This window comes from Letharia lupina, assembly GCF_014066315.1.
Source record: "Letharia lupina isolate WasteWater1 chromosome Unknown contig_12, whole genome shotgun sequence".
NCBI lineage: Eukaryota > Fungi > Ascomycota > Lecanoromycetes > Lecanorales > Parmeliaceae > Letharia > Letharia lupina.
The window spans coordinates 357,486-378,364 of NW_023502981.1; the positions used below are offsets into that span (position 1 = coordinate 357,486).

Sequence of the window (20,879 nt, forward strand, 5' to 3'; positions counted from 1 at the left end):
ATACTAGACAGGGCAGCGTTTCGATGCTTCACTCATTGCTGGCACCATGGGAGAGCATGATGAATGGCTATTTCGCGGAGCCATCCGTGAGCTTGTTCGACACCTTGGAGCAAGCAGCATTATTCGAGCTGAGCCTCGACTTGAAATGAGAATCAAGTTCGAGCAGAAGAGGGCGATAATGCGAGAGATGAAGGTTGAAGAGGGAAGACAAAGGAAGAAGCACCGGAGGTCTCGTGCTATTCTAATCCAATCAATAAAGAATAAAGTAAGGTACTCCTCGTACTCTGTATGTACCATACCGTATGTACTGGTCAGATTTTCCTGGGACTTGAGGCTTGGCTCAGACTAGCGTGGTATCTCACTAGCGCGGTCCTCTCCAAAACACCTGGATCGGTTTGACGCGTGAGAGAGGAATTGGGAATACTTACTGTACCATAACATTTTGAGTCTTAACGAAAATTAAATATTAATACCTAGTTGTTATTGGTTTCACCGGAGCTCAAAATTGATGGTGCTCAGTCACACTGACTGACTTGACACAAAACATAAGACACGTAATGTGATACTGATTCAAAACGCGTTATGTGTTTGTTGTTTTGTATTCATTGGTATTTCCTTCCACTCGATATCTTTTAAAAGAATAGAAGAAACGACGAGAGACTTCGATCAAGCCTTAGTGATAAGGTACCTGGGAGTGGGCCTAGCAGCTATGTCTTCGCCTATCCCTCGAGGCTACCTGGACATCAATTCTGCATTGGGCCGAGTAAACGCTGAAGTCAGTCTGATGGGCGTGGTTACCGACTTCCTCACGCCCTGCATATCACGGGGCACCGATTGGATGTCTTCATTCTCAATAGTCGACTCGTCTTACGCTGGTGTCTGCGACAACGGCCTCAAAGTTCGCTTCTTCAGGCCATTGGCGAGCGAGATGCCTGCGATCAGGGGGACTGGCGATATAGTCCTTCTACGAGGTATCAAAATCAAGGAGTGGTGCGGAATGACCATAGGTCTGTCGACTCGGAGAACGTCTTGGGTGGTCTTTCCGGCAGATTCAATCCCAGCAAAACCACCATTAACTCCTGTGCAGCTCAAGAACATCAAAGAGGCTCGTGGTCTTGCTCCTGCTCTGTCTGAAATGCACTATGCCATCAGTCTTTGTAATTCCTGCAACAGAAGCACATTCACTGCCTCGTATTCTCCACCTACAGGATCAGCTTTAAAACCATTACTTGATACTCCATCGACCGTGCAGATAAGGGACAAGTTCTCCCTCGTCAAGGATGTGAAGGTTGACACATTCTATAATCTCGTCGGACAAGTTGTCAAGCTGTATCCAAGCAACGGGCGCGTCGAACTCTACATCACAGATTACACGGCAAATTGCCTGCTCTGGAACTATCCAGAACCCGATGATGGAAATGGATCTGGCCGGGAAGGAGACGAGTACAACTATACCGCAGCCAACTTGGCGAACAATAAATGGAAGGGGCCTTATGGGAAAATGACCCTGACCGTGACTCTGTGGGACAACAACGCGCACTTTGGCCAGCAACACATCAAGGAGAATGACTTCGTTCACATTCGAAATGTGCACATCAAGTTCAGCAAGGACGCCAAAGTCGAAGGAAACCTCCATGCAGATAGGCGATATCCTGAACGCATTGATGTGACCGTACTGAAAAACAATGATGATGATGAACGCGTCAAAGATGTGCTCCGGCGCAAGCGGGACTACTGGAAGAAGTTCAACAACAAGGTGGAGGATTTTGCTCACCAGACCAAGGCACTTAAGCGGAAAGGCATGGAGGATGACAAACCTCTGTCAAAGCACCAGGCCAGGAAGAAGCGGAAGCAAGAGAGTAAGCAGCTCGGTAGGTCAATAAACCAGGGTGAAGAAGACCAGAGTGAGAAGGAAAACGACGTAAGAGAGGACAGAAATCGCCATTTCAAAAAGAAGCATACACTTGACCATCGCTCACCACCCCAAAAGCAAGAGCTGAACAGTAATGGTAAGCAGGGATTGATTGGGCGAAAGATCTTGGCTGATGTATTGGCCAACTAGTCAGATGCGCACACCATCTCATAGCCCCGCGGCCTGTGTCCTCTATCATCTCGCTTGATAAGCACGCTAACACCCCGCCGAACGGAGCACCATACACCTTACCCTTTCAGAACATCAACTCACGTGCTACAGTCCGTGTCATTGACTTCTTCCCCCCTAGTGTTGTTGATTTCGCAGTTCCTCGTCCGAGAGCCTCAGAGTACGCCATTCTATCCGAAGATGAATGCAGCGAAAGCGGTAGTGACCAGCAAAGTAACGACCTGGATGACAGCTCTGGAGCGGAGGATGCACAGTGGGAATGGAGGTTTGGTTTGGTGCTGGAGGATGCCCTAGGCGCTAGACACCAGGAGAAAGTAAACATTGAAGTTTATGTAACCGGCCAAGATGCCGAGGGTCTACTGAAGCTTGAAGCAGAGGAGTGAGTATCTTTGCTACTCGCTTTCAACGCCATGGCTAAAATTTCATCCTCACTCCTAGCCTTCGCAAATCGCCCACCGCTCTAGATACCTTGCGTGAGAGACTGTTCCTCTTATGGGGTGATCTCGAAGAGCGAAAAGCCCGCAATGCAACGGCTCTCAAGCAAGTCGATGGCAATTCGCCATCCCCCAGGAAGGTTGCAGCGCCGAGGATGAAACCGTTCCAATGCTGCCTCAAAGAATATGGCGTGAAGAAGAGAACGCAACGGATTACGGAGGAAAATGCCAGTGAGGGTGAAGATGAAAGTGGAGACGAACGTGGGCAAGACCGAAACGACTGGGTTTGGGAGAGAAGATGGAGGATGTTTGGGTGCACCATTTCCTGAGCCGAGTCTTGAGTATGCGAGAGAAGATGAGGACCTTGCACGATTTCTTGATCTGAACGCCACTTCCAAGGGTCTTGATTTGATGGGTTAGCTATGGATCGTATTATACCCAATCTGTTGAAGCTGCTATTCTCGCTACTATGACTGCTCCTCCATAGTGAAATATTAATGTGCCAGGAGGGCATGTTGTTCCCGTTAGCCATTATGTGATTTAAAAACCTAATCCCACTACCATGACTGCTCCTTTTCAGTGAAAATAGAACCTGCCAGAAGCGCATACTATCTGGTTGCCGATATGTGACTTGAGAACACATGTGTTTGTGTACCACACCGCGTCAAGTCGATATGACCGCCATCTGGCGGTATCCTACTTTCCTACTTTCAGAGTCTTGACAACGGCCCTATCGAGCCCATGCAACTCCCTCTCAAAGCGGCAATTCTCACCCCAACGACAATCCTTCTTTCCTACATTATGGCCCCAGGTTAGCACGCGGACTGCAATAATTGGAAATTTTTCAAAAAAGGTAAGGTCGAAGGAGACTGGGTACATGCCTTCGACATCGTTGGGGCATCGATGCCCGTATATGCACTTCAGATCATCACACTCGCTACCAAATTTGCAAGGCGTCATACGACTTACATACTTGAGCGTCGCCATCTCGTTCTTGTTGGGTTTGTAGAAATGATCGTGGGTACATGGGTCGTAAGGACAATCACCTCGTAAAAAGTCTGGAGATCACCGAGTCAGCGTTCCCCTTCAGCATAGAACCGAAGTTCGAAATCAAATTCGGGGCGGTTGAAGGTGGAAGCGTCCAACTACCAATGATGACAATTATGCGAACTTCAGTGATCTACTTACGGACGTTACACATCTTGAGTTTTTTGATGCGCTTGACTTCATTTGGATCGTAGGACATGATAGGGTCGATCCGCTGGCCGTAGCGGTTGCGAAGCACTTGCTTGGTGACATATGCAGTTGGCTGAGGCGTGGGGGGGGGTGAAGCCATTTGGGAAGGCGCCGTCATTGCGGCGGAAGCCCATGTGGGAGCCGCTGGATTCAGTGGCGCCGAGGGCGATGCGGAGATTGTACGTGCAATGCCCGGTTGATATGGTGACTGGTAGGGGGGTAATCCCGCTGTTAGCTGCACTTGAGGCGGTGGTAAGCCCGGCGGCTGAGGATACTGCTGATTGTAAACGTTGATTTTTGTAGCACGGAACAGTCCCTCGAATCTTGTTGTACGATAGGTTGATTTCAGCTGGAATAGCTCTCTTTCAAATGGAACGCCTTCCAAAAGGGTAATCTGATCGCGAATTGGTTTATCAGGAACATCCTCCAGTAATCGAGCGTAGCCGTTATCGTGGGAACATCCAAAGAGAATGCGCCGGCAGTGAGAGTCGTAGAGATGAAGCTTGAAGATTTCTGGAGAATTGTGAGCCACTCGAGCTGACGATCGTAATTGGAACTCACCAGATATTTTGTCATCAGCACGGTCTTTACCTACAAGATGTCTGGATCAGTATCCCCTTTCGACACAACTACTGAGCCATTAAACTCCTAAAGAGCATGACACTCCCAAAATATGCATTGCAACCCGGATACATGCTCGAGTTTGAAAGAGAATAGCTCAAAGGTTTGGCTTACCAACACCAACATCCACAAAGTCGAATAATTGCTTGCTTCCGGTAAATCCTCGCGCAAAGTCCTCAATCGCGGACGACGTACTTAATATACCTGACCTTTTGCAGACATCGCCAAGGCCTTTCAGATTGGCATATATCCTTGTGACAATTTTAACGTCGGATGGTAAGTCTGTGTCGGTTTGGAAATGGTCCATGACCGCGTTCCAGAGCAGACCAGCGGCTTCTCGTCCCCCAGCCTCGCCAATTTGAACAAGTCTATCGTCAAAAATCATGCCATCACCATCTATTAGTACCAGGATAAAAGCATCCCGGTCCTGTGAATGGTCAGAATTGTTATCCTTTTCGGATTGCACCCATGCTATATGCATCAGGGAATGGCATTCGCCCTTACCATGAGAGCTTTGTATTTACGCAGCTCGTCTCGCAACTGGATTTCTTGGAGCTGAACTTCACGATTAAAGTGAGATTCCCGGGCATGATCCAGCTTTTCTTGGTGAAAATCCTCAGTAAGTTCATCTAGACGGCGTAAAAGTTCCTCGATGAGAGCGTTTTTATGGTGTTCTGCGCCCTTCAAAAGGTCGTATCGCTGCCGAAGAGCGATGTTCTCCTCGGTGGCCATGTTGTGAAGCGGTCAAGAAAATGGGTGGCAGGCCCCTTAGATTAATGGAAAGAGATTGAGGAGATGAAGAGTACAAAAGCCGAGGTTGATTGTGTGAAAGATGGCAAACCTTTTGAATGATTCAAAGAGAGCGGGAGAACTGGTGTTGTGGAAGAAACAGGATACCTGCATAAATAGTTTCAGCGCGTACATAACGAGACGTGAATTTGATAGGGCTGGTGCTAGCTTCGCTTATGTAATCATCGAAAAAGAAATCGGCCCTTGGACGCCAATGAAGCGACCTTTTTTCTTCAATTTTGAACAGTTGCAAAAACAGCTTTTTGCTCCACATACCTTCCAACATCATGGGATACGCCTCTCTGGCTACAGTTGCGTTGCTCGCGTTACGATTCAGTGGCGCCTTTGCACAAGATGTACGCTTCTTGCCAGAAGCCACCTGGTCGCAAGCTAACTTCTCGGACAGGCAGATGAAGAAGTCGAAAACCCATCCACCTCCCCTAGCATAGCTGTCAAGATCTCGACGTCATTTCCCTCGTCGGAGATTTTCGGCATCAAGCTAGTCAACGGTCACCCGACCCAAGCTCTCCTCTCTTTTTCCAACCAAGAGCCAGAACCCATCAGCGTCGCCTTCATTGGAGGCAGTCTTTGGACCACTGCATTTCCTCAACAGGGCCCACAAATTGTCCGTAACCTGACGACCACGAGGTACAATGTGGAGATCCCCGCTGGCCAGAGCGAGAGCATCAGCTACAGTTTTGCTACGGAGCTTCAGCCACAGGACTTGAAACTCAATCTGGCGGCTGTGGTAACCGATAGCGAAGGGACTCCATACACTCTGCCGGCGTTCAACGAGACCGTCAGCATTGTCGAGCCCGATACTAGCATCTTCGATCCGCAAATGTTAGTATCACCTACCTGTTGTTTTGATACCTCGGGGATGTTCGACGCTGACATCTTGTAGCGTCTTTCTCTACCTATTCCTCGGTGCCGCCTTTGGAGGCACATGCTACTTCATATACAGCACCTGGATCAGCACCCTCTTCCCGCAGAAGCGTCGCGGAGGAAAAGGCGGTGAACGGGCCAAGAAATCATCTGGCCAGTCGAAGAAAGTTGATCCCGCGGATCAGGTTTCTGTTGTGGGAGCCGATGGACCTGCGGTTACTTCTAGCGCGAAAGCGTATGATGAAAGCTGGATCCCTGCGCACCACATCAACAGGCCTCAGGCTCAGAAAATCAAGAGTAGTGGGAGACCCAAGAGCAGGAGCAAGCAGCCTGAATAGGATGGTTCTGTCTTGACCGAGCAACGACCTAGACTCCGCCCGAAGACTGCGGTATTTGAGAGGTCACAACATAGACCATCAGTGTACAAAATGTGTACGAGTTTGGCATGCTACGTACGGTAGAAAGGCTCCATGCTCTAGAGCTCGGTAGCGACGAAGATGTGTATTTTACTGCCTCTATGATTGGGAGACCGTTCCACCAGCTCAGCCCCAATAAATGCACACAAACTTAGCAATGCAATGCGTTTCGCTTCGGCGCCAGTTGCCAGCATGCTGTTCCTTTCCCCTATTCTCTCTTCCACTCCTCAAACTCCTCGTCGAGATGTTCCTTTAATCTTGAGAATTTATTCCCGAACACCTTGCCACATCTCCAACACTTCAAGTCGCGTTCCATATAGCGTTCCTTGCTCGGATGTCTTCTCCTGTCCTGTCTATCCAACGGAAAGTCTTCGACATCGATCAGGAAGGGCGTTGAGAAGCTGTTGTAATGCTTCTTATGTTTCATACATTCGCTATGTCTGTCGACCGACAGGATGTGGATGTGCAGGTGATTCATGCTAGGACCGACATGTATACCGGAGATGACTGACTGTGACCAATCACGTCCGATGGGCAGATGTCGGGATTCGCCATCGCTGTCTCCGTCTAAAGCATCAATAGCTTTCTGGCGCTTTTGATCAAGAGCGGAATACTTGCTGTAGCGTCGGTGCAATTCTTTCGCTGCCAGTCTTCGTAGCTTCTGCACCTCGGCTTGCACGTCTTTCAAGAAGTCCAGATCCCTAAAAGCTTCAAAAGGGTGCAGCAGCTGTTTTGAAGCGTCGCGTGGTAGGAGCAGAATGTGAACGGAGGATTTGGGAAAGAGGTCATTGATTACGACCCATTTCTCATCATGGTATATAACCCTTGAAGTAGGGAAGGAAGCAGGGGAAGCAATATAGGCGCCTAGACCGTCGCGGCCCAGAAAGGTTGTTGTTCGAGCTGGGTCAGAGTGAGGAGTGTCCAAGGGGGGCACTTTCTTTGAAGGAGGAGGTTTTTTGGGAGACATAAGGTCACTGACTGCAAACACAGGTCAGCAGAAGGTACGTAAAGCGAGGATCTTGGGGGGGAGTACATGCGTTCCGTTCGGGAAGTGTGCCTTTTGGGGGGACTTTTGTGCTTGCGATCTCCTCTCCCGTAGTCGCATCTTGGTTCTGGGCCGGCTGTGTCATCTTTCTCGATCCCGTGGAGCTCAGGTACCGTGAAGATGACTGGGAGGGAGGGACACTGGGATCCAAAGTCAACAATGACGCATGTAAGACTATTGGTTCGAGGGTTGCAAAGTACCTAGGTCCGATTTCAAGAGCGGAAACCTCCGCCCAGTCTTGTTCAAACGGGCTTAGCTCAAATCCCAAGTTGACCAATCAGACTCACCCAGTTTTATTTCTCGTAGTTCAACGCTCACAGGTCTCAAATCCACCATCCTAGCCCATAGCCAGATTGTGACCCTGCACCATGAAGCATCTAGTCGGGTTAGAATACTCAAGTCGACTTCCTCAGACACCCTGCTGCATTCCAGGGAATCACAGGATAGTGAGCAACGAGAGATCTAATTGTCGGCCTCGTTTTTCAATTTCAACATCATCACATCTAGCGACTCTCGCGCCCGCGGTTTTGTCCAAGTTTGACGTTCAAAAGAAGGATTTTCAAGATCTTAGACTATCACTTTTCCTGACCATTATCCCGACAACTCCTGACAATGACGTTGAAAACAAAAAACGAAGCCGATACGAGTAGTAGATCAATCGTTCTGAGGCGTGCAAAACTGATTGCTGTCCACGCCTTTTCGCCGTTGGGGGAATGCCTAGATTGGAGATTACATAACAATTGTTGAGTCTCAGGTTGCTCTCATTGGAAGCTGCATTTCCCTCAGAGCGAGGTATCTTGATTAGCTCTAGACTGGAACTTTACGATAACGGATGCTCCGTACGAGCTGGCCTTCTTTTGTTCTTCTTGCAAACAGATAGATTAGGTTTGTCGTCTCCAGTCATTGGGTTTCATCATGTTTCTGGAGAGCGAGTTGCAGGTGCCCAGCTCCTGCCATGGGCAATCCGTCTCGAAGATACCATGAGACGGATGCCGAATTTTTATTGCCAAATTGGCTGAGTTCTAGCGTTGGGTCTCAATTCATGCCCTACTCAAAATATCATGGTTCATTTCTAATCTCGTTCTCTTATTTAAATGTTCACTAACCGTGCCTGACAGCGCTCCAGCGCATTTCCATCTTGACGAACAACATGTCGGCATTATAGCCGTGATGGGCTTGGTCATCCAATTGTTTGGATACAAGTTCAATATGGTATGTACACAGTCGAGTAGCGAAGCATCAGAATCCGAGTGCAACAAAACCCCATTGTATGACGCTGTACATTTCTCAACACTTTTTTCCTACTAAGAAGATGGACCCGGGTCCGGATCGTTGTACCCCATGTAACAATCTTTCCCAAACATAGCCTTGTAATAGGTGTTTCCCTCCTCGATACCATTCAGGAGGACCCAAGGAGCTAATTCCTGATAGCATTCGGAATTACTGGTCTTACTATCAGGTGGCCCCTTGAACCACCCTCTGCCCCCGCATACATTGCCATTCCAGCTGTTGGAAAAGCTCCCGCACCCATAGTCATTGAGACAGTTGGTCAAATCGAGCTTACTGAGCGCCGGGCTACCCCCTGAGGACTGTTCGGTTACAGTGTTTTGGTTTTGCAGGAGGGCACTAGGATCTGTGTAAGAGATGCAGCCGGGACCAGTGTTCAGCATGTCGTCACGCTGTGCAAGATTTCTTTCTGGAAGACTGATGCCCATGGACGCTGCAGCAAGTGCGAACAGGATAAGAAGCATGTGACGCATGACGGATGTTCTAGCACAAGGTCAAACGTCAGTCAAGCTTGTCAGGTACTGAGACGGAAACGGACTCCAAGAACTCCTCGATCTATACTGCAGCTCAAGGTTGGGATAGAGCAATAGCTCTGTCACCTTCGTGAGTGTCTTTTCTGCTGTGTGACACGACAACCCGTACTGGGATATGTAGGCGGGCTTCTGCAGGCCGACACCAAATCTTCCAAGCGGTAACACTGGAGAGGGACAATCAAAGGAAGGGACTTCCAGTCATTTGAAGTAGGTTCCTCGTTTTTACATTTGTGCAAACTGGCTATCTATACTACGAAGCGTTACGTACCCGAACCGAGGATCACAAAGTCACTAAAGTAGGCATTTGAGTGGAAGTTGATGTTTGCAACGTCCTATGACTCGTTTCATTCAATTATTCGCGCGTTATGCGGCTGAGTGTGGCGAGTCAGTACCTGTGAAGACAACTGGTCTGCTTGACCTCTGGCTTGCTTGCGCGCACAAGCGTTTTTCATGTATAGCCCACTGACATAGTAATAATGGGGCCTCATCCCTGCTATTGTTTGGAGACAGGCTCCACTCATCAAACTTTGCTGATATTCTTCTACTCATCAGGCGATCAAACGTGTTTGGTTCTGACAGCAAGGCGCTTGTAGCCGGCAGCAAGGCCTGCGCGTAACCGGCAATTCGAGAGATGAGCGTTCAACAAGGCACGAAATCTGATTGGACCCCATTTCAGGCCCCAATAACAGCATTAGAGGGATCGCTTGACACTGTGAGACGTGTTCAAAAGACAATACATGTTCAAAGCTGCTGACAAAAGATGTATGATCACAACTGATTCCTTATCGGAAGTAGAAGGGCCGCAATCCTGGGTTAGAGTTTGTTGTTCTCGCACAACGCGGCAACGACATTAGGGACGTTCAAGGCCTATGAGTACGCTGAAACGAGGCTGCAAGCGCTCTGTGCGGATATATTATACGGGGGAAGCGGATCCCTGCCTGCCATGCTCGCTGACGTGGGGGTAAGGAATGGTCGTCCAGAAGTTTATCATCTTCGAAAACAGTGGTGATTTGCTGCTGAGATTATTGAGTGTAACGCTCGTGGGCGCCGGTTGACCTTCTGAATTGATTTACTCTGTCCCAAGGGGCTCTTCTCATGTTGTTCTTCGTGTGGTTACCCTTGGGTATGAAGTGGAGTACATTTCTTTGACCGATGATTGATCATGTGTAAAAGTACTAAGGTAGGTGAACTCCACGCTAGTATTGAGCCACTAGCCACAAAGTCCCGGAATAAATCCGAGATTTTTTTTTTCAAATTCACTACTGGTGCTACTCACGACCCATCTTCTTTATTGGATCCCCTCCGCTAAGTTGTCGATTGTTCAAAGCGTCCCCTCGAGCTCATTTACGGGAGTCATTTGTTATGGTATCTTCGACACCTTTTATGGACCACGGTATTTTCTTGACCCTTGCGCTTCCTGCGGGTTGACATTTTTCCAGCCACAGATTAACTCAAAGATCGGTTGCAGTTTCTTTCAATTTCTACAGTTCTGTGTCTAATTTTTGGCCGAGAAGGCTACGAAGCCAAACACTCTTGGCTTAAGACCTCCTGTAACAAAAGAAGTGATCAAACTGTTGATTGCATTTTATACAAATCCTGCCTTTTGAAATTCTTCAACATTATGGCATGTCTAGAAGGTTAATTCATTGAGGAAAACACCCATGTTCTCTTCGTACTACTTGCTCTTATCGAAAGATCGAAACTAGTCCACAGCCTGAGTCCTATTCCTTCTATGCGAGGCACCATGCAATATTGAGTCGGTAGTGCGATTCCAAGTATGCCCAAAAACGGCAACCGCGGCGCCAACACCAGGAAATCAAATGTTTCGCTCGCTTCAAACAATGAGGACATTGACAGCAATGTTGTCTTTGGACATGCCAAGACCACGAGGAAGGCAAAACAAAGCAGCACAGCAGAAGACTCGGCCACGAAAGTTGGAGATATTGTTCCAGCTTCGAGTGAAGATCCGCCGAAGCAGCCAGACACTAGAAAGTTGGTAAGCAACATTGAAAGTCGTCAGATTATTACCAACATGATTCCAAAGATATCATTCGGAAGCGGCTTTTCCCACTTGAATTTTCCCTTGGCTCAAGTCTCATCTTAAGAAGTAAATACTGACTCCGGGTTCTTGCAGATAGGAGGGGCATCATGGACTGGTAAATTGCCCGTAAATATACTTTCAGAACATTGCCAGAAACAGCGATGGGCCAAGCCGGAGTATACTATGGCAAGTTCTGTCAAGGCCAACTCCCAATTCTTGGCCGTTATCTGACTCTTGCGCAGAGTAAAACCCCAGAAGGATTCTCTTCAATGGTCATCCTCAAACCTACCAATCCAAAGACAAAAGAGACCCTTGTTCTTCCTTCTTTCAAGCTCCCGCCATCTCATAAGCATCTAGCGGTCCAACCAACGGCGCTGGAAGCTCGACATTTTGCCGCAACATACGCCTTATTTCGTGTCTGTAGCATGCGCAACATCCACATGATGCTTCCGCCGAATTACCGAGATCTATGGAAAACTGCTTTTCAAGATCTGAAATCTGACGATGTGAAGCAAGGTAAAGGTTGGATGTACGAGGCCGACCCGTTTGCTGCCAAGCAGGAGCGAGAAGAGGCTCAGACATTGATGGCAAAGAAACGGGATGAGCGAGAGAAGCAGACAGCAAAAGAAGCGGATCAACCGGCTCACATACTGAGTGCTGCTCGTTCAAATGGTGGGAACTCAAACCGTAATGTTATGAAAGGCTGGACAAGGGTGCCTAAAATTGATATGGCAAAGCGGACTCGAGCTCAAATTGAGAGCCTTGTTCGGAGAGACGACAGGTGGAACATTTACGCTGCTCGAATATCCGAGTTCCAATGTCGAAATATCGTCAACGAATTCGTAGGTCTCGGCTTCCGAAAGAGCCATATAGAAGAGGCGGTACAAGAGTGTAAGGACCGTGAGGAGACTCTCGAATGGTTGATCATCCACGTCCCAGAAGATGATCTACCAATTTGGGTTCTCCCTGAAGGCTATACCGCGGGCCTCAGCATGGCTTCCGGTAATGTGAAAAGAGAGGCTTCCATTAAGAGGCTTGCAGAAGCAGGTTATTCGAGTGAGCGTTGCTCAAGACTTTTGGATGATTGCCATGGCAATGAGAGTATTGCTGCTGAAGCACTGCAGAACGAGCTCGTTCATGCGGGATCAGATGAACAAATCAGCTCAAATATCTCGTCTTTGAGCTTCGCCGAGGCCGGTTCCGAGTACCAGGACCCTAGCTGGGCAGAGGAGCAAGAGACTCTTAGCTCTATCTTCGGCGAACGGTTCAAAATCATTGAGCGTCATCTGTTCCAAGTACAATTAAACATCGCGGAGCTCCAAGCACCTTTTTGTCTGAGCGTAAGGAAATCCAGAATGTATCCTCAACAGCCTCCGACAGTCTCCATAATCTCACCTGGACTTCCTGCCTATATTCGACTAAGCATCATCCGTCGGCTGATCCACCACGCGGCTGCGGATCTCTCAGGCGAGCCCATGATATTCAACATGGTCGATTGGCTTGAAAACAATATACCAAAAATTCTTAACAATCCTGGCAGACTACATGATGTTTCCGCTGTGGCTTCTGGGCGTAGCAAGAAACCGGTGCTTAATCCTGAAAAAGAACTAAAGGCTCGGGGGATACCCATTCAAATCCATGGCAATACGCGGAGCCCGCAGAATCTCGATATCTTTAACCGTTGGCAAGCCAAACAAACAACGCCGCAGCAGCAGAAAATGCTTGCCGCTAGACAGACGTTGCCAGCATGGAGGCTGCAGGAAGCCATTGTCAACGCGGTCAATGGCCACCAAGTCACTATAATCTCCGGTGAGACTGGTTCAGGAAAATCAACTCAATGTGTTCAATTCGTCCTGGATGACATGATCAAACGTCAGATTGGAGCGGCGGCAAGCCTCATCTGCACACAACCCCGAAGGATATCTGCTATAGGTCTTGCTGATCGTGTGAGTGATGAGCGATGCTCACGCGTAGGCGATGAAGTTGGCTACGCTATTCGAGGCGAATCAAAGCAGAAGTCTGGGACTACTAAAATCACCTTTGTGACCACGGGAGTGCTGCTCCGACGATTGCAGACATCTGGCGGGACTAAAGACGACATTGTGGCTGCTTTAGCGGATGTGAGCCATGTGGTAGTAGACGAAGTACATGAGCGTAGTCTTGACGTGGTACGTAAATTCTGGCAACAAATCCCCCACGGATGTTTCAATATTGAGTCGCAGGACATGTCTCAGGAATAAAGGACAATCCTCATTCTCTAGATCTCTCTTATCTTCGGTCCCACTGCCGTGATTACGCAACGCTGATTCCGAAACATTTGTAGGATTTCCTCCTGGTACTACTCAAGGAAGTTTTGGGCAGACGAGAGGATCTGAAGGTCATTCTGATGAGTGCAACTCTCGACGCTGGCGTTTTTGAGGAGTACTTCAGCAACTTCTCAGTTGCGACGATCGAGATCGAGGGTCGCACATATCCCGTTGAAGACTACTACCTGGACGATGTCATCCGTCTGACAGGATTCAATTCAGGCTCGCGTAAGAATGAAGAAAGTGATGAGGATGACGTGAATCCGTCTGTAGCAAGTACCATTCAAGGAATCGGTATGAAGATCAATTACAGTCTAATTGCCAGCACCGTACTGGCCATCGACTCAGGTTTGGGCTCTCAGGAAGGGGGCATACTCATATTTTTGCCGGGCACTATGGAAATCAACCGCACTCTTGACGCTCTTCGAGGGTGTCCTAACATGCATGCATTACCGCTACATGCTTCACTGATGCCCACAGAACAGCGACGTGTCTTCTCACCAGCACCTAGGGGCAAAAGAAAGGTCGTCGTCGCCACCAATGTCGCCGAAACCTCTATCACAATTGAAGACATTGTCGCGGTCATCGACTGTGGAAAGGTCAAAGAAACAAGCTTCGATCCTCAAAATAACATGGTCAAGCTTGAGGAAATCTGGGCGTCTCGTGCAGCTTGTAAGCAACGCAGGGGTCGTGCAGGCCGAGTTCAGGCAGGAGTGTGCTACAAGCTGTATACACGCATTGCCGAAGCTAAGATGGCAGAGAGACCGGAGCCTGAGATTAGACGTGTTCCTTTAGAGCAACTTTGTCTCTCAGTCCGAGCAATGGGTGTCATCGACGTACCTGCGTTCCTTGCTAGTGCTCTGACTCCACCGGAGACTTTGGCGGTCAAGGGGGCGGTAGATCTCTTAGGTCGGATGGGCGCCCTAGATGGAAATGAGCTGACCGCTCTAGGAAGGCACTTGTCCATGATACCAGCCGATCTACGTTGTGGCAAGCTCATGGTGTATGGGGCTACTTTTGGCTGTCTCGAAGCATGCCTCACCATTGCTGCCATTCTCACGGTCAAATCCCCATTCGTTTCTCCTCAACCCAAACGTGAAGAGTCGAAAGCGGCGAGATTGTCCTTCGGCCCTGGCCAGGGCGACCTGATCTGCGATCTGCGAGCGTACGAAGAGTGGTCGCAAAGGAAATCGTCCTCGAATTATCATGATGTCAAGTTCTGGTGTGATCAAAATTACCTTGCGAGCCGGATCCTCGATGACATCTCCTCCAATCGCTCGCAATACCTCTCGTCCCTCAAAGAAGCCGGGTTCCTTCCCTCAACATACCACTCAAACACACAGGCCTCACTCAACTCGCAGAACTCAAACACGGCGCTCATCCGCGCGTTGGTAGCCGGTGCATTCAACCCACAACTCGCCCGAATCGACTTCCCGGACAAGAAGTTTGCACCGTCAATGTCAGGGGCTGTGGAATTAGATCCCGAAGCCAGGACTATCAAGTTCTTCAACCAGGACAATGGCCGGGTGTTTGTCCATCCAAGCTCCACTCTTTTCGATGCCCAAGGCTTCCAAGGAGGATCTGTTTACCTAAGCTACTTCAACAAAATGGAGACTAAAAAGCTATTCATCCGAGAATTAACACCTTTCAACGCCTACAGCCTCCTTCTATTCTCTGGGCCCATCACGCTCGATACCCTTGGCCGGGGTCTCATAGTCGATGGTTGGTTGAGGCTACGGGGCTGGGCAAGGATTGGAGTTTTAGTGAGCAGGCTGAGGATGATGCTTGACGAGGTGCTGGCGAGGAAGATCGACAATCCGTTGTTGGACTTAGGCACCGATGAGGTTGTGGCCGTTGTGAGGAAGTTGGTGGAGTTTGATGGGTTAGATCGGTAGTGCTGTTGAGCTGGGCCCATTGTATTGGATAATCATAGAACTTCTGAGTAAGGGCCTCTCGACAAAAGTCATGCATAAAGAGATTATCCTCTCACTCACTGTTCGCCCTGAGATAGCCAGATGTTTGTAACATTCAGACAAGCTGTAGAGATAGTCGGCAATTTCTGCAGTCTAAACCCCCGAAACGAAGACGAGCAACAGCGACAAAGAGCAGATCCAGGTATGATAATGCATTGGCGGGCTCGTCAATGGACGCAGCTTGGTCCACTATTTGTTTGAAAGCCATGGACTAGCTTTCGGCCGCCATTATTCTATCCAATCCCATTCATCGGTTGTATCAAAATTTAAATACTTCCAGGGCATTTCTACCCTCCTTCCCCTCGCTTTCCCCGCATCATCTGTCTATAACCCTCGACAACGGTCATCCTTGCTTCGGACAACTCCTGTTGCCTTTTCAATCCTCCTACCCCTTTTTTGATGCTAAGATCTGCTTTCCCCTTTGGCACCCTGGAAAATGTTGGTGGCGCAAGAACCACATCATGTAACCCAATCAAGCCTGCTCCAGATCTAGAAGCTGTCTCTGCATCGTTCTCTTCGAGTCGCTTGGCGGCGATATGTGCCCATGGGTCGTCGTCGTCGTCGTCATCAATGTCCCCACCCTGGTCGCCCCCTTTTCTTCTCTTCTTCCCGCCCTTCCTCTTTCCCTTAGTCGTACTTTTCACCAACCCGTCCTGACCCTCCTCGTCCACATCCTTATCTCCTTCTTCCTCCAGCTTCTCTTTCCTCCTACGATCCTCGTCCCTCCAATCCTGTTGCATCTTTTGCATCTTGCGCTCAGTCTTTGTCTGTCTCTCCCTCACGTCCTCTTTCGCTACGCCACCCCTTTTTGATAATCCCGAAAACGGCAGTGCAGCGTCTACACGGGCTGCGAAAGATGACAGGGTTTCGCGTGGCTGTATAGTTGGCACTTCTGCCGGCGCGGGCGCACGGATTGCAGTGCCAGGTTTGGATTCAAGTTTGGACTCTTTGCGGGCCTTCTTGGAGGGTTTCCTGCCATCATCGAGACCAGAGCGAGGAGGGCGGTAGTCGCCGAGGAGGCGGGTAAAGGCTCTAGGGGTGTCATCTTGCATCTGAGCATGTTTTCGTTTGGCAGACTTGGTGCCAGACTTTCCAATGGTGGTTGTAAGCTTCTTCACCGGCAGAGGATGGGCGGTCTTGGTTGGGGGAAGGTCGTAGAATGAAGCGTCACTTTTGGACTTATCTCTTTTGTGTTTGTGAGGCATGCTGACTTGGGGTGCAAATCATTGAATTCAATGCCCGTATCCTTCAATCACCCTGCCCACAGTGAGTCCACGTCCCCGGGTACATTACTTTAGATGGCCGATGTTGGTAGATCCGAGACACCTCGGCCGAGCTTCAAACTCAAGAGCGAGCGGACGTAGGAATGTGAGGTAGGTAAGATCTTACTTACATGCCACAATCCAGTAATTTACATGATTGGTATGATTGGTAAGTATGATTGATAGAGTTGCCAATAAAGGACAGCGTTTTTTGTGTCTTGGCTTGCAGTAATACTACAGTAAGGTATTTCGTGGAGATTTTGCAGATTTTGCGACAAAGATTAAGCCTATAATAATAATACAGTGAGTGCCTGGAAGCGTGGGGTCAAGGTACTTTACATGTACCTAAGGCCAGTAGGTACGGTACTGTAAGGTACTTTATGCAAGTGAGACCAAAGGATCCCTGCTAGTAAAAAGGGACCTCCCGCTTGCCAAGAGATCTGGCAGCAAAATACTTCCCCTCGTCCATCTCCGAAACTTGGACGCTTTTCCGAGTGAATAGTGAATACCCAGAATACTCCTAGAGTGCCTGCATGATGAGCTCAATAATCAGCATTCTCACTCAGCTACAATACTCTTCACTTGTACCTGTATGTTGCTTTGCATCAATTGTCAATGGAAAAAAAATGGATAATGAGACAAGCCGGAACTCAGTCGCTGTTTGATCATCATCATTTGGCGGACGAATTGAATTCAATTGCCGGCGCACGCTTTTGAAAAAATATCGGAACAATCAACACACTATTCCTGCAGCTGACCGAGATCAATCTGGCTCCAATTCATGAATGAGCATCCGCCTGTCTTCCTCACCAGTCCGGACTCCCTGACATAATTGCCTCACACCCTCTATCCAAAATCAGCGCAACTCGCAGCACGCCATCCTTCACACCTTTGTAACGCCACTTGCCCCTCCATTACTACCTGCCCAACTTCTTACCTACCTACCTACCAAGAAGCCCACCAAAACCAAAGCTTGAAGCAACAACAAATACATTCATTGCAATAAACCGTTCAAACCCATCTCGCTCCCTATCTCTATCACAGTCCTGGCGACATATTCCAAATCCAGAGGACGTCTAAGCGAAAAATCAAGGCATACGGTGCATTAGCCACCACAGAATACCACTATATTGATTTATCATGCGCAGGTCCGACGAGGAGACCGTCGGTCTCACGTCCCGGGATCTCTACATTGATGATGCTCCTTCGCAGAGTAGCTCCCAATTCTCAGCTTCAGAGCCCTTGTTAGAAGAGGAGAGTCGGTCCACCAATCCCACCCTACACAAGCCAAAGTGGAGGGCTTTCCTATCTTCACAGAACCCTCGCAGATCGCGGCGGAAACCCTCAAGACCTGGCAATGACATTGGGGAAAAGCCAACGTTGAACAAACAGAAAAGATCGAGGTTATGTTTAAACATAAGTCTTGGTATACTGGTGCTTCTGTACGGACTCGAAATGGCCCCGCGACGCTGCAGATGCTGACTTCCTTGATAGTGGAGTGATACAGCTCCTCAACCTAATCGGCAGCCTCGTCGTACTTATCCTTCCCGATAGTATACACCGCATTGTGGACTCGTGGGGCCGCCCAGGGCACATTGGGGCAGGCTTGTCGTCGTGGCCCACGGACTTTTCACGGGACATCATTCCCATGCCATGCCATTCGCACAATGACTATTGGCGGAGAGTGCCTCTGTTCTCCGCGATAGAAGTTGGTTGTATCGGCGTGGAGGCCGATATTTGGTTATTCGACGAGGAATTGTTCGTCGGACACTCCGTTGCAAGCCTGACGCCCAACCGTACGCTCGACAGCCTCTACATCAACCCGCTTCTCGACGTCTTGTCAAAGCAGAACCCAAGATTGACTATACTTCCAGACGACACCTCTCAGCCACATGGTGTTTTCGACACAGACCCTGAGCAGACTCTCATTCTTCTCATTGACTTCAAAACATCTGGATCAGCCCTTTGGCCTCACGTACAATCGGCACTTCAGCCACTACGAGAAAAGAACTATTTGACTCGGTCCAACGGCACTCAAATCACTCGGGGTCCCATCACAGTCGTTGGGACAGGTAACACGCCTTTTGATATGGTGAACTCGGAGGAAACCAATCCCCATCACGATGTGTTCTTCGATGCTCCTCTCAGTGAGATGTATGGAGGTACCACCAGCGGCGACTTATCAACTGCGACGAGTATAAATGAGGAACCGCCAAAGGATACCATGCAGGGAGAGCCACTCTCCGATGAGAATGAGAAATTGGCCGACACTACCAAAGTGTCATTAGAAAACGCCAGGAAAAGGCGATCAGATGAAGAGGGTCAAGGCAAGTCTAGGACTATTTCTGGCGATGCCAACGCCTACACCACTAGTAACTCCTACTATGCAAGTGTGTCATTTGGAGACGCAATCGGGCAATTGTGGGACGGCCAATTCTCGGACCACCAAATGGACTTGCTTCGAGGCCAGATCAAGGGTGCACACAGAAGAGGCTTAAAGGCGAGATACTGGGACCTCCCGTTCTGGCCGATCAGCCTGCGAAACCATGTTTGGGATGTGCTGGTGAAGGAAGGGGTGGACTTATTAAACGTCGACGACCTGAAAGGGGCAACGCGCAGGAATTGGAACCGACACCATGGTTGGTGGAAACGAATGAAAGGCGTCTCTAATGATGTGCATGGAGGTATTGAAGACTCTGTCGACAGTCCAGCTGTTTTACGTTTATGAAATTTGGTGAACTTGCGATACCAATGGCGTTGACCAGATGGAGGCATACCTACGGCGGACGACGGCTGACACTACGACAAAACCAAAAAAAAAATTTCTTTTTGTTTTTTTCTTCGCGATTTCTAGTTCTCAACTCTTCGAGAGGTACTTTTTGAGGTACTTTTTGAGGTACTTTTTGAGGTACTTTTTGAGGCACTCTTTTAGGGGCTACTCTCCGGGGTACTCTCCCGGGTACTCTCCGGGGTACTCTCCGGGGTACTCTCCGGGGTACTCTCTCGGGTACTCTCCGGGGTATTCTTCCGGGTACTCTTCCGGGTATTCTTCCGGGTACTCTTCGAGGTACTTTCTAAGGTAGTCTTCCGGGTAGTCTTCCGGGTACTCTTCCGGGTACTTACGACGGATAATAACTAACACTACGATCAAATATTTTATAAAGTTCTTCGCAAAAAAAAAAAAAAAAAAAACTTTCCGCGGAACTTGAATTTTTTTTTTTTTTTTTTTTTGCGAAGAACTTTATAAAATATTCATCCGTCGTAAATACCCGGGAGAATACTCGAAAGAGTACTTGGAAGAGTACCCGGAAGAATACCCCGGAGAGTACCCCGGAGAGTACCCCGGAGAGTATCCTCTAAAGAGTGCCTTAAAAAGTACCTTTCGAAGAGTTAAGAATATTCTTAGTAGAATATTTTGAAGAGAGTTACTAGAAATCGCGAAGAAAAAAACGAAAAGAGAATTTTCTTTTGGTTTTGTCGTAGTGTCAGCCGTCGTCCGCCGTAATACCAGGGGCGGGGTCTCAATTACGTATGTTGATATTGTGATACCACAACGATTCGAGATATGGGACAATGTTCGAATATAGGAAATCTTTATTCCAATGTCTGTCCTCCCATTGTAATAGTCCCACAACCGACTAACTGGCCTAAGGCCTTCCCTGTTATACTTCACTTCCCGGCCGAGCCGGCCATTATCCAGAGCGAATCGCTAGCGCCGGCCTTAAACTAATCTCCGTGGGAACCAGCCCCCCCCAAAACTCCGACCGCTGAACACTCATCTTTTGGGCTAAGATACTTTACACCACAACTGGCCGCCCAACCAAAGCACCTACTTACCATATCTGACCAAACATGAAGACCGACGTTCGAATCTCGCTATCGCCATTCATGGCTTAATCTTTTTACTACCCAAGGACCCTTTTAAGGGAGGGTCACAATGTCTCTCAAAT

At 48.8% G+C, this 20,879-nt stretch overlaps 8 protein-coding genes across 8 annotated transcripts; 4 read left to right on the forward strand and 4 right to left on the reverse strand.

The window, feature by feature from the left end:
* Nucleotides 1-709: 709 nt before the first annotated feature.
* HO133_001186 (uncharacterized protein) lies at nt 710-2,955 on the forward strand (the record flags this gene model as incomplete). The annotated part of the gene is made up of 4 exons (XM_037292116.1): nt 710-2,009; nt 2,087-2,480; nt 2,540-2,819; nt 2,878-2,955. The coding sequence occupies 4 exons, from the start codon at nt 710-712 to the stop codon at nt 2,953-2,955; spliced, it is 2,052 nt and encodes a 683-aa protein (XP_037151535.1).
* A 760-nt stretch (nt 2,956-3,715) lies between these two features.
* On the reverse strand, nt 3,716-5,124 carry HO133_001187 (uncharacterized protein; the record flags this gene model as incomplete). The annotated part of the gene is made up of 3 exons (XM_037292117.1): nt 3,716-4,362; nt 4,507-4,819; nt 4,897-5,124. 3 exons carry the CDS (start codon nt 5,122-5,124, stop codon nt 3,716-3,718), a joined length of 1,188 nt encoding a protein of 395 aa, XP_037151536.1.
* Nucleotides 5,125-5,468: 344 nt separating this feature from the next.
* HO133_001188 (uncharacterized protein) lies at nt 5,469-6,404 on the forward strand (the record flags this gene model as incomplete). The annotated part of the gene is made up of 3 exons (XM_037292118.1): nt 5,469-5,537; nt 5,588-6,024; nt 6,086-6,404. 3 exons carry the CDS (start codon nt 5,469-5,471, stop codon nt 6,402-6,404), a joined length of 825 nt encoding a protein of 274 aa, XP_037151537.1.
* A 286-nt stretch (nt 6,405-6,690) lies between these two features.
* HO133_001189 (uncharacterized protein) lies at nt 6,691-7,612 on the reverse strand (the record flags this gene model as incomplete). Its single annotated transcript, XM_037292119.1, has 2 exons — nt 6,691-7,460; nt 7,516-7,612. 2 exons carry the CDS (start codon nt 7,610-7,612, stop codon nt 6,691-6,693), a joined length of 867 nt encoding a protein of 288 aa, XP_037151538.1.
* Nucleotides 7,613-8,831: 1,219 nt separating this feature from the next.
* HO133_001190 (uncharacterized protein) lies at nt 8,832-9,287 on the reverse strand (the record flags this gene model as incomplete). The annotated part of the gene is made up of 1 exon (XM_037292120.1): nt 8,832-9,287. One exon carries the CDS (start codon nt 9,285-9,287, stop codon nt 8,832-8,834), a length of 456 nt encoding a protein of 151 aa, XP_037151539.1.
* A 1,837-nt stretch (nt 9,288-11,124) lies between these two features.
* On the forward strand, nt 11,125-15,589 carry HO133_001191 (uncharacterized protein; the record flags this gene model as incomplete). Its single annotated transcript, XM_037292121.1, has 4 exons — nt 11,125-11,343; nt 11,482-11,574; nt 11,631-13,556; nt 13,712-15,589. The coding sequence occupies 4 exons, from the start codon at nt 11,125-11,127 to the stop codon at nt 15,587-15,589; spliced, it is 4,116 nt and encodes a 1,371-aa protein (XP_037151540.1).
* Nucleotides 15,590-15,954: 365 nt separating this feature from the next.
* On the reverse strand, nt 15,955-16,872 carry HO133_001192 (uncharacterized protein; the record flags this gene model as incomplete). The annotated part of the gene is made up of 1 exon (XM_037292122.1): nt 15,955-16,872. One exon carries the CDS (start codon nt 16,870-16,872, stop codon nt 15,955-15,957), a length of 918 nt encoding a protein of 305 aa, XP_037151541.1.
* A 1,197-nt stretch (nt 16,873-18,069) lies between these two features.
* On the forward strand, nt 18,070-19,657 carry HO133_001193 (uncharacterized protein; the record flags this gene model as incomplete). The annotated part of the gene is made up of 2 exons (XM_037292123.1): nt 18,070-18,371; nt 18,424-19,657. 2 exons carry the CDS (start codon nt 18,070-18,072, stop codon nt 19,655-19,657), a joined length of 1,536 nt encoding a protein of 511 aa, XP_037151542.1.
* Nucleotides 19,658-20,879: the final 1,222 nt, after the last annotated feature.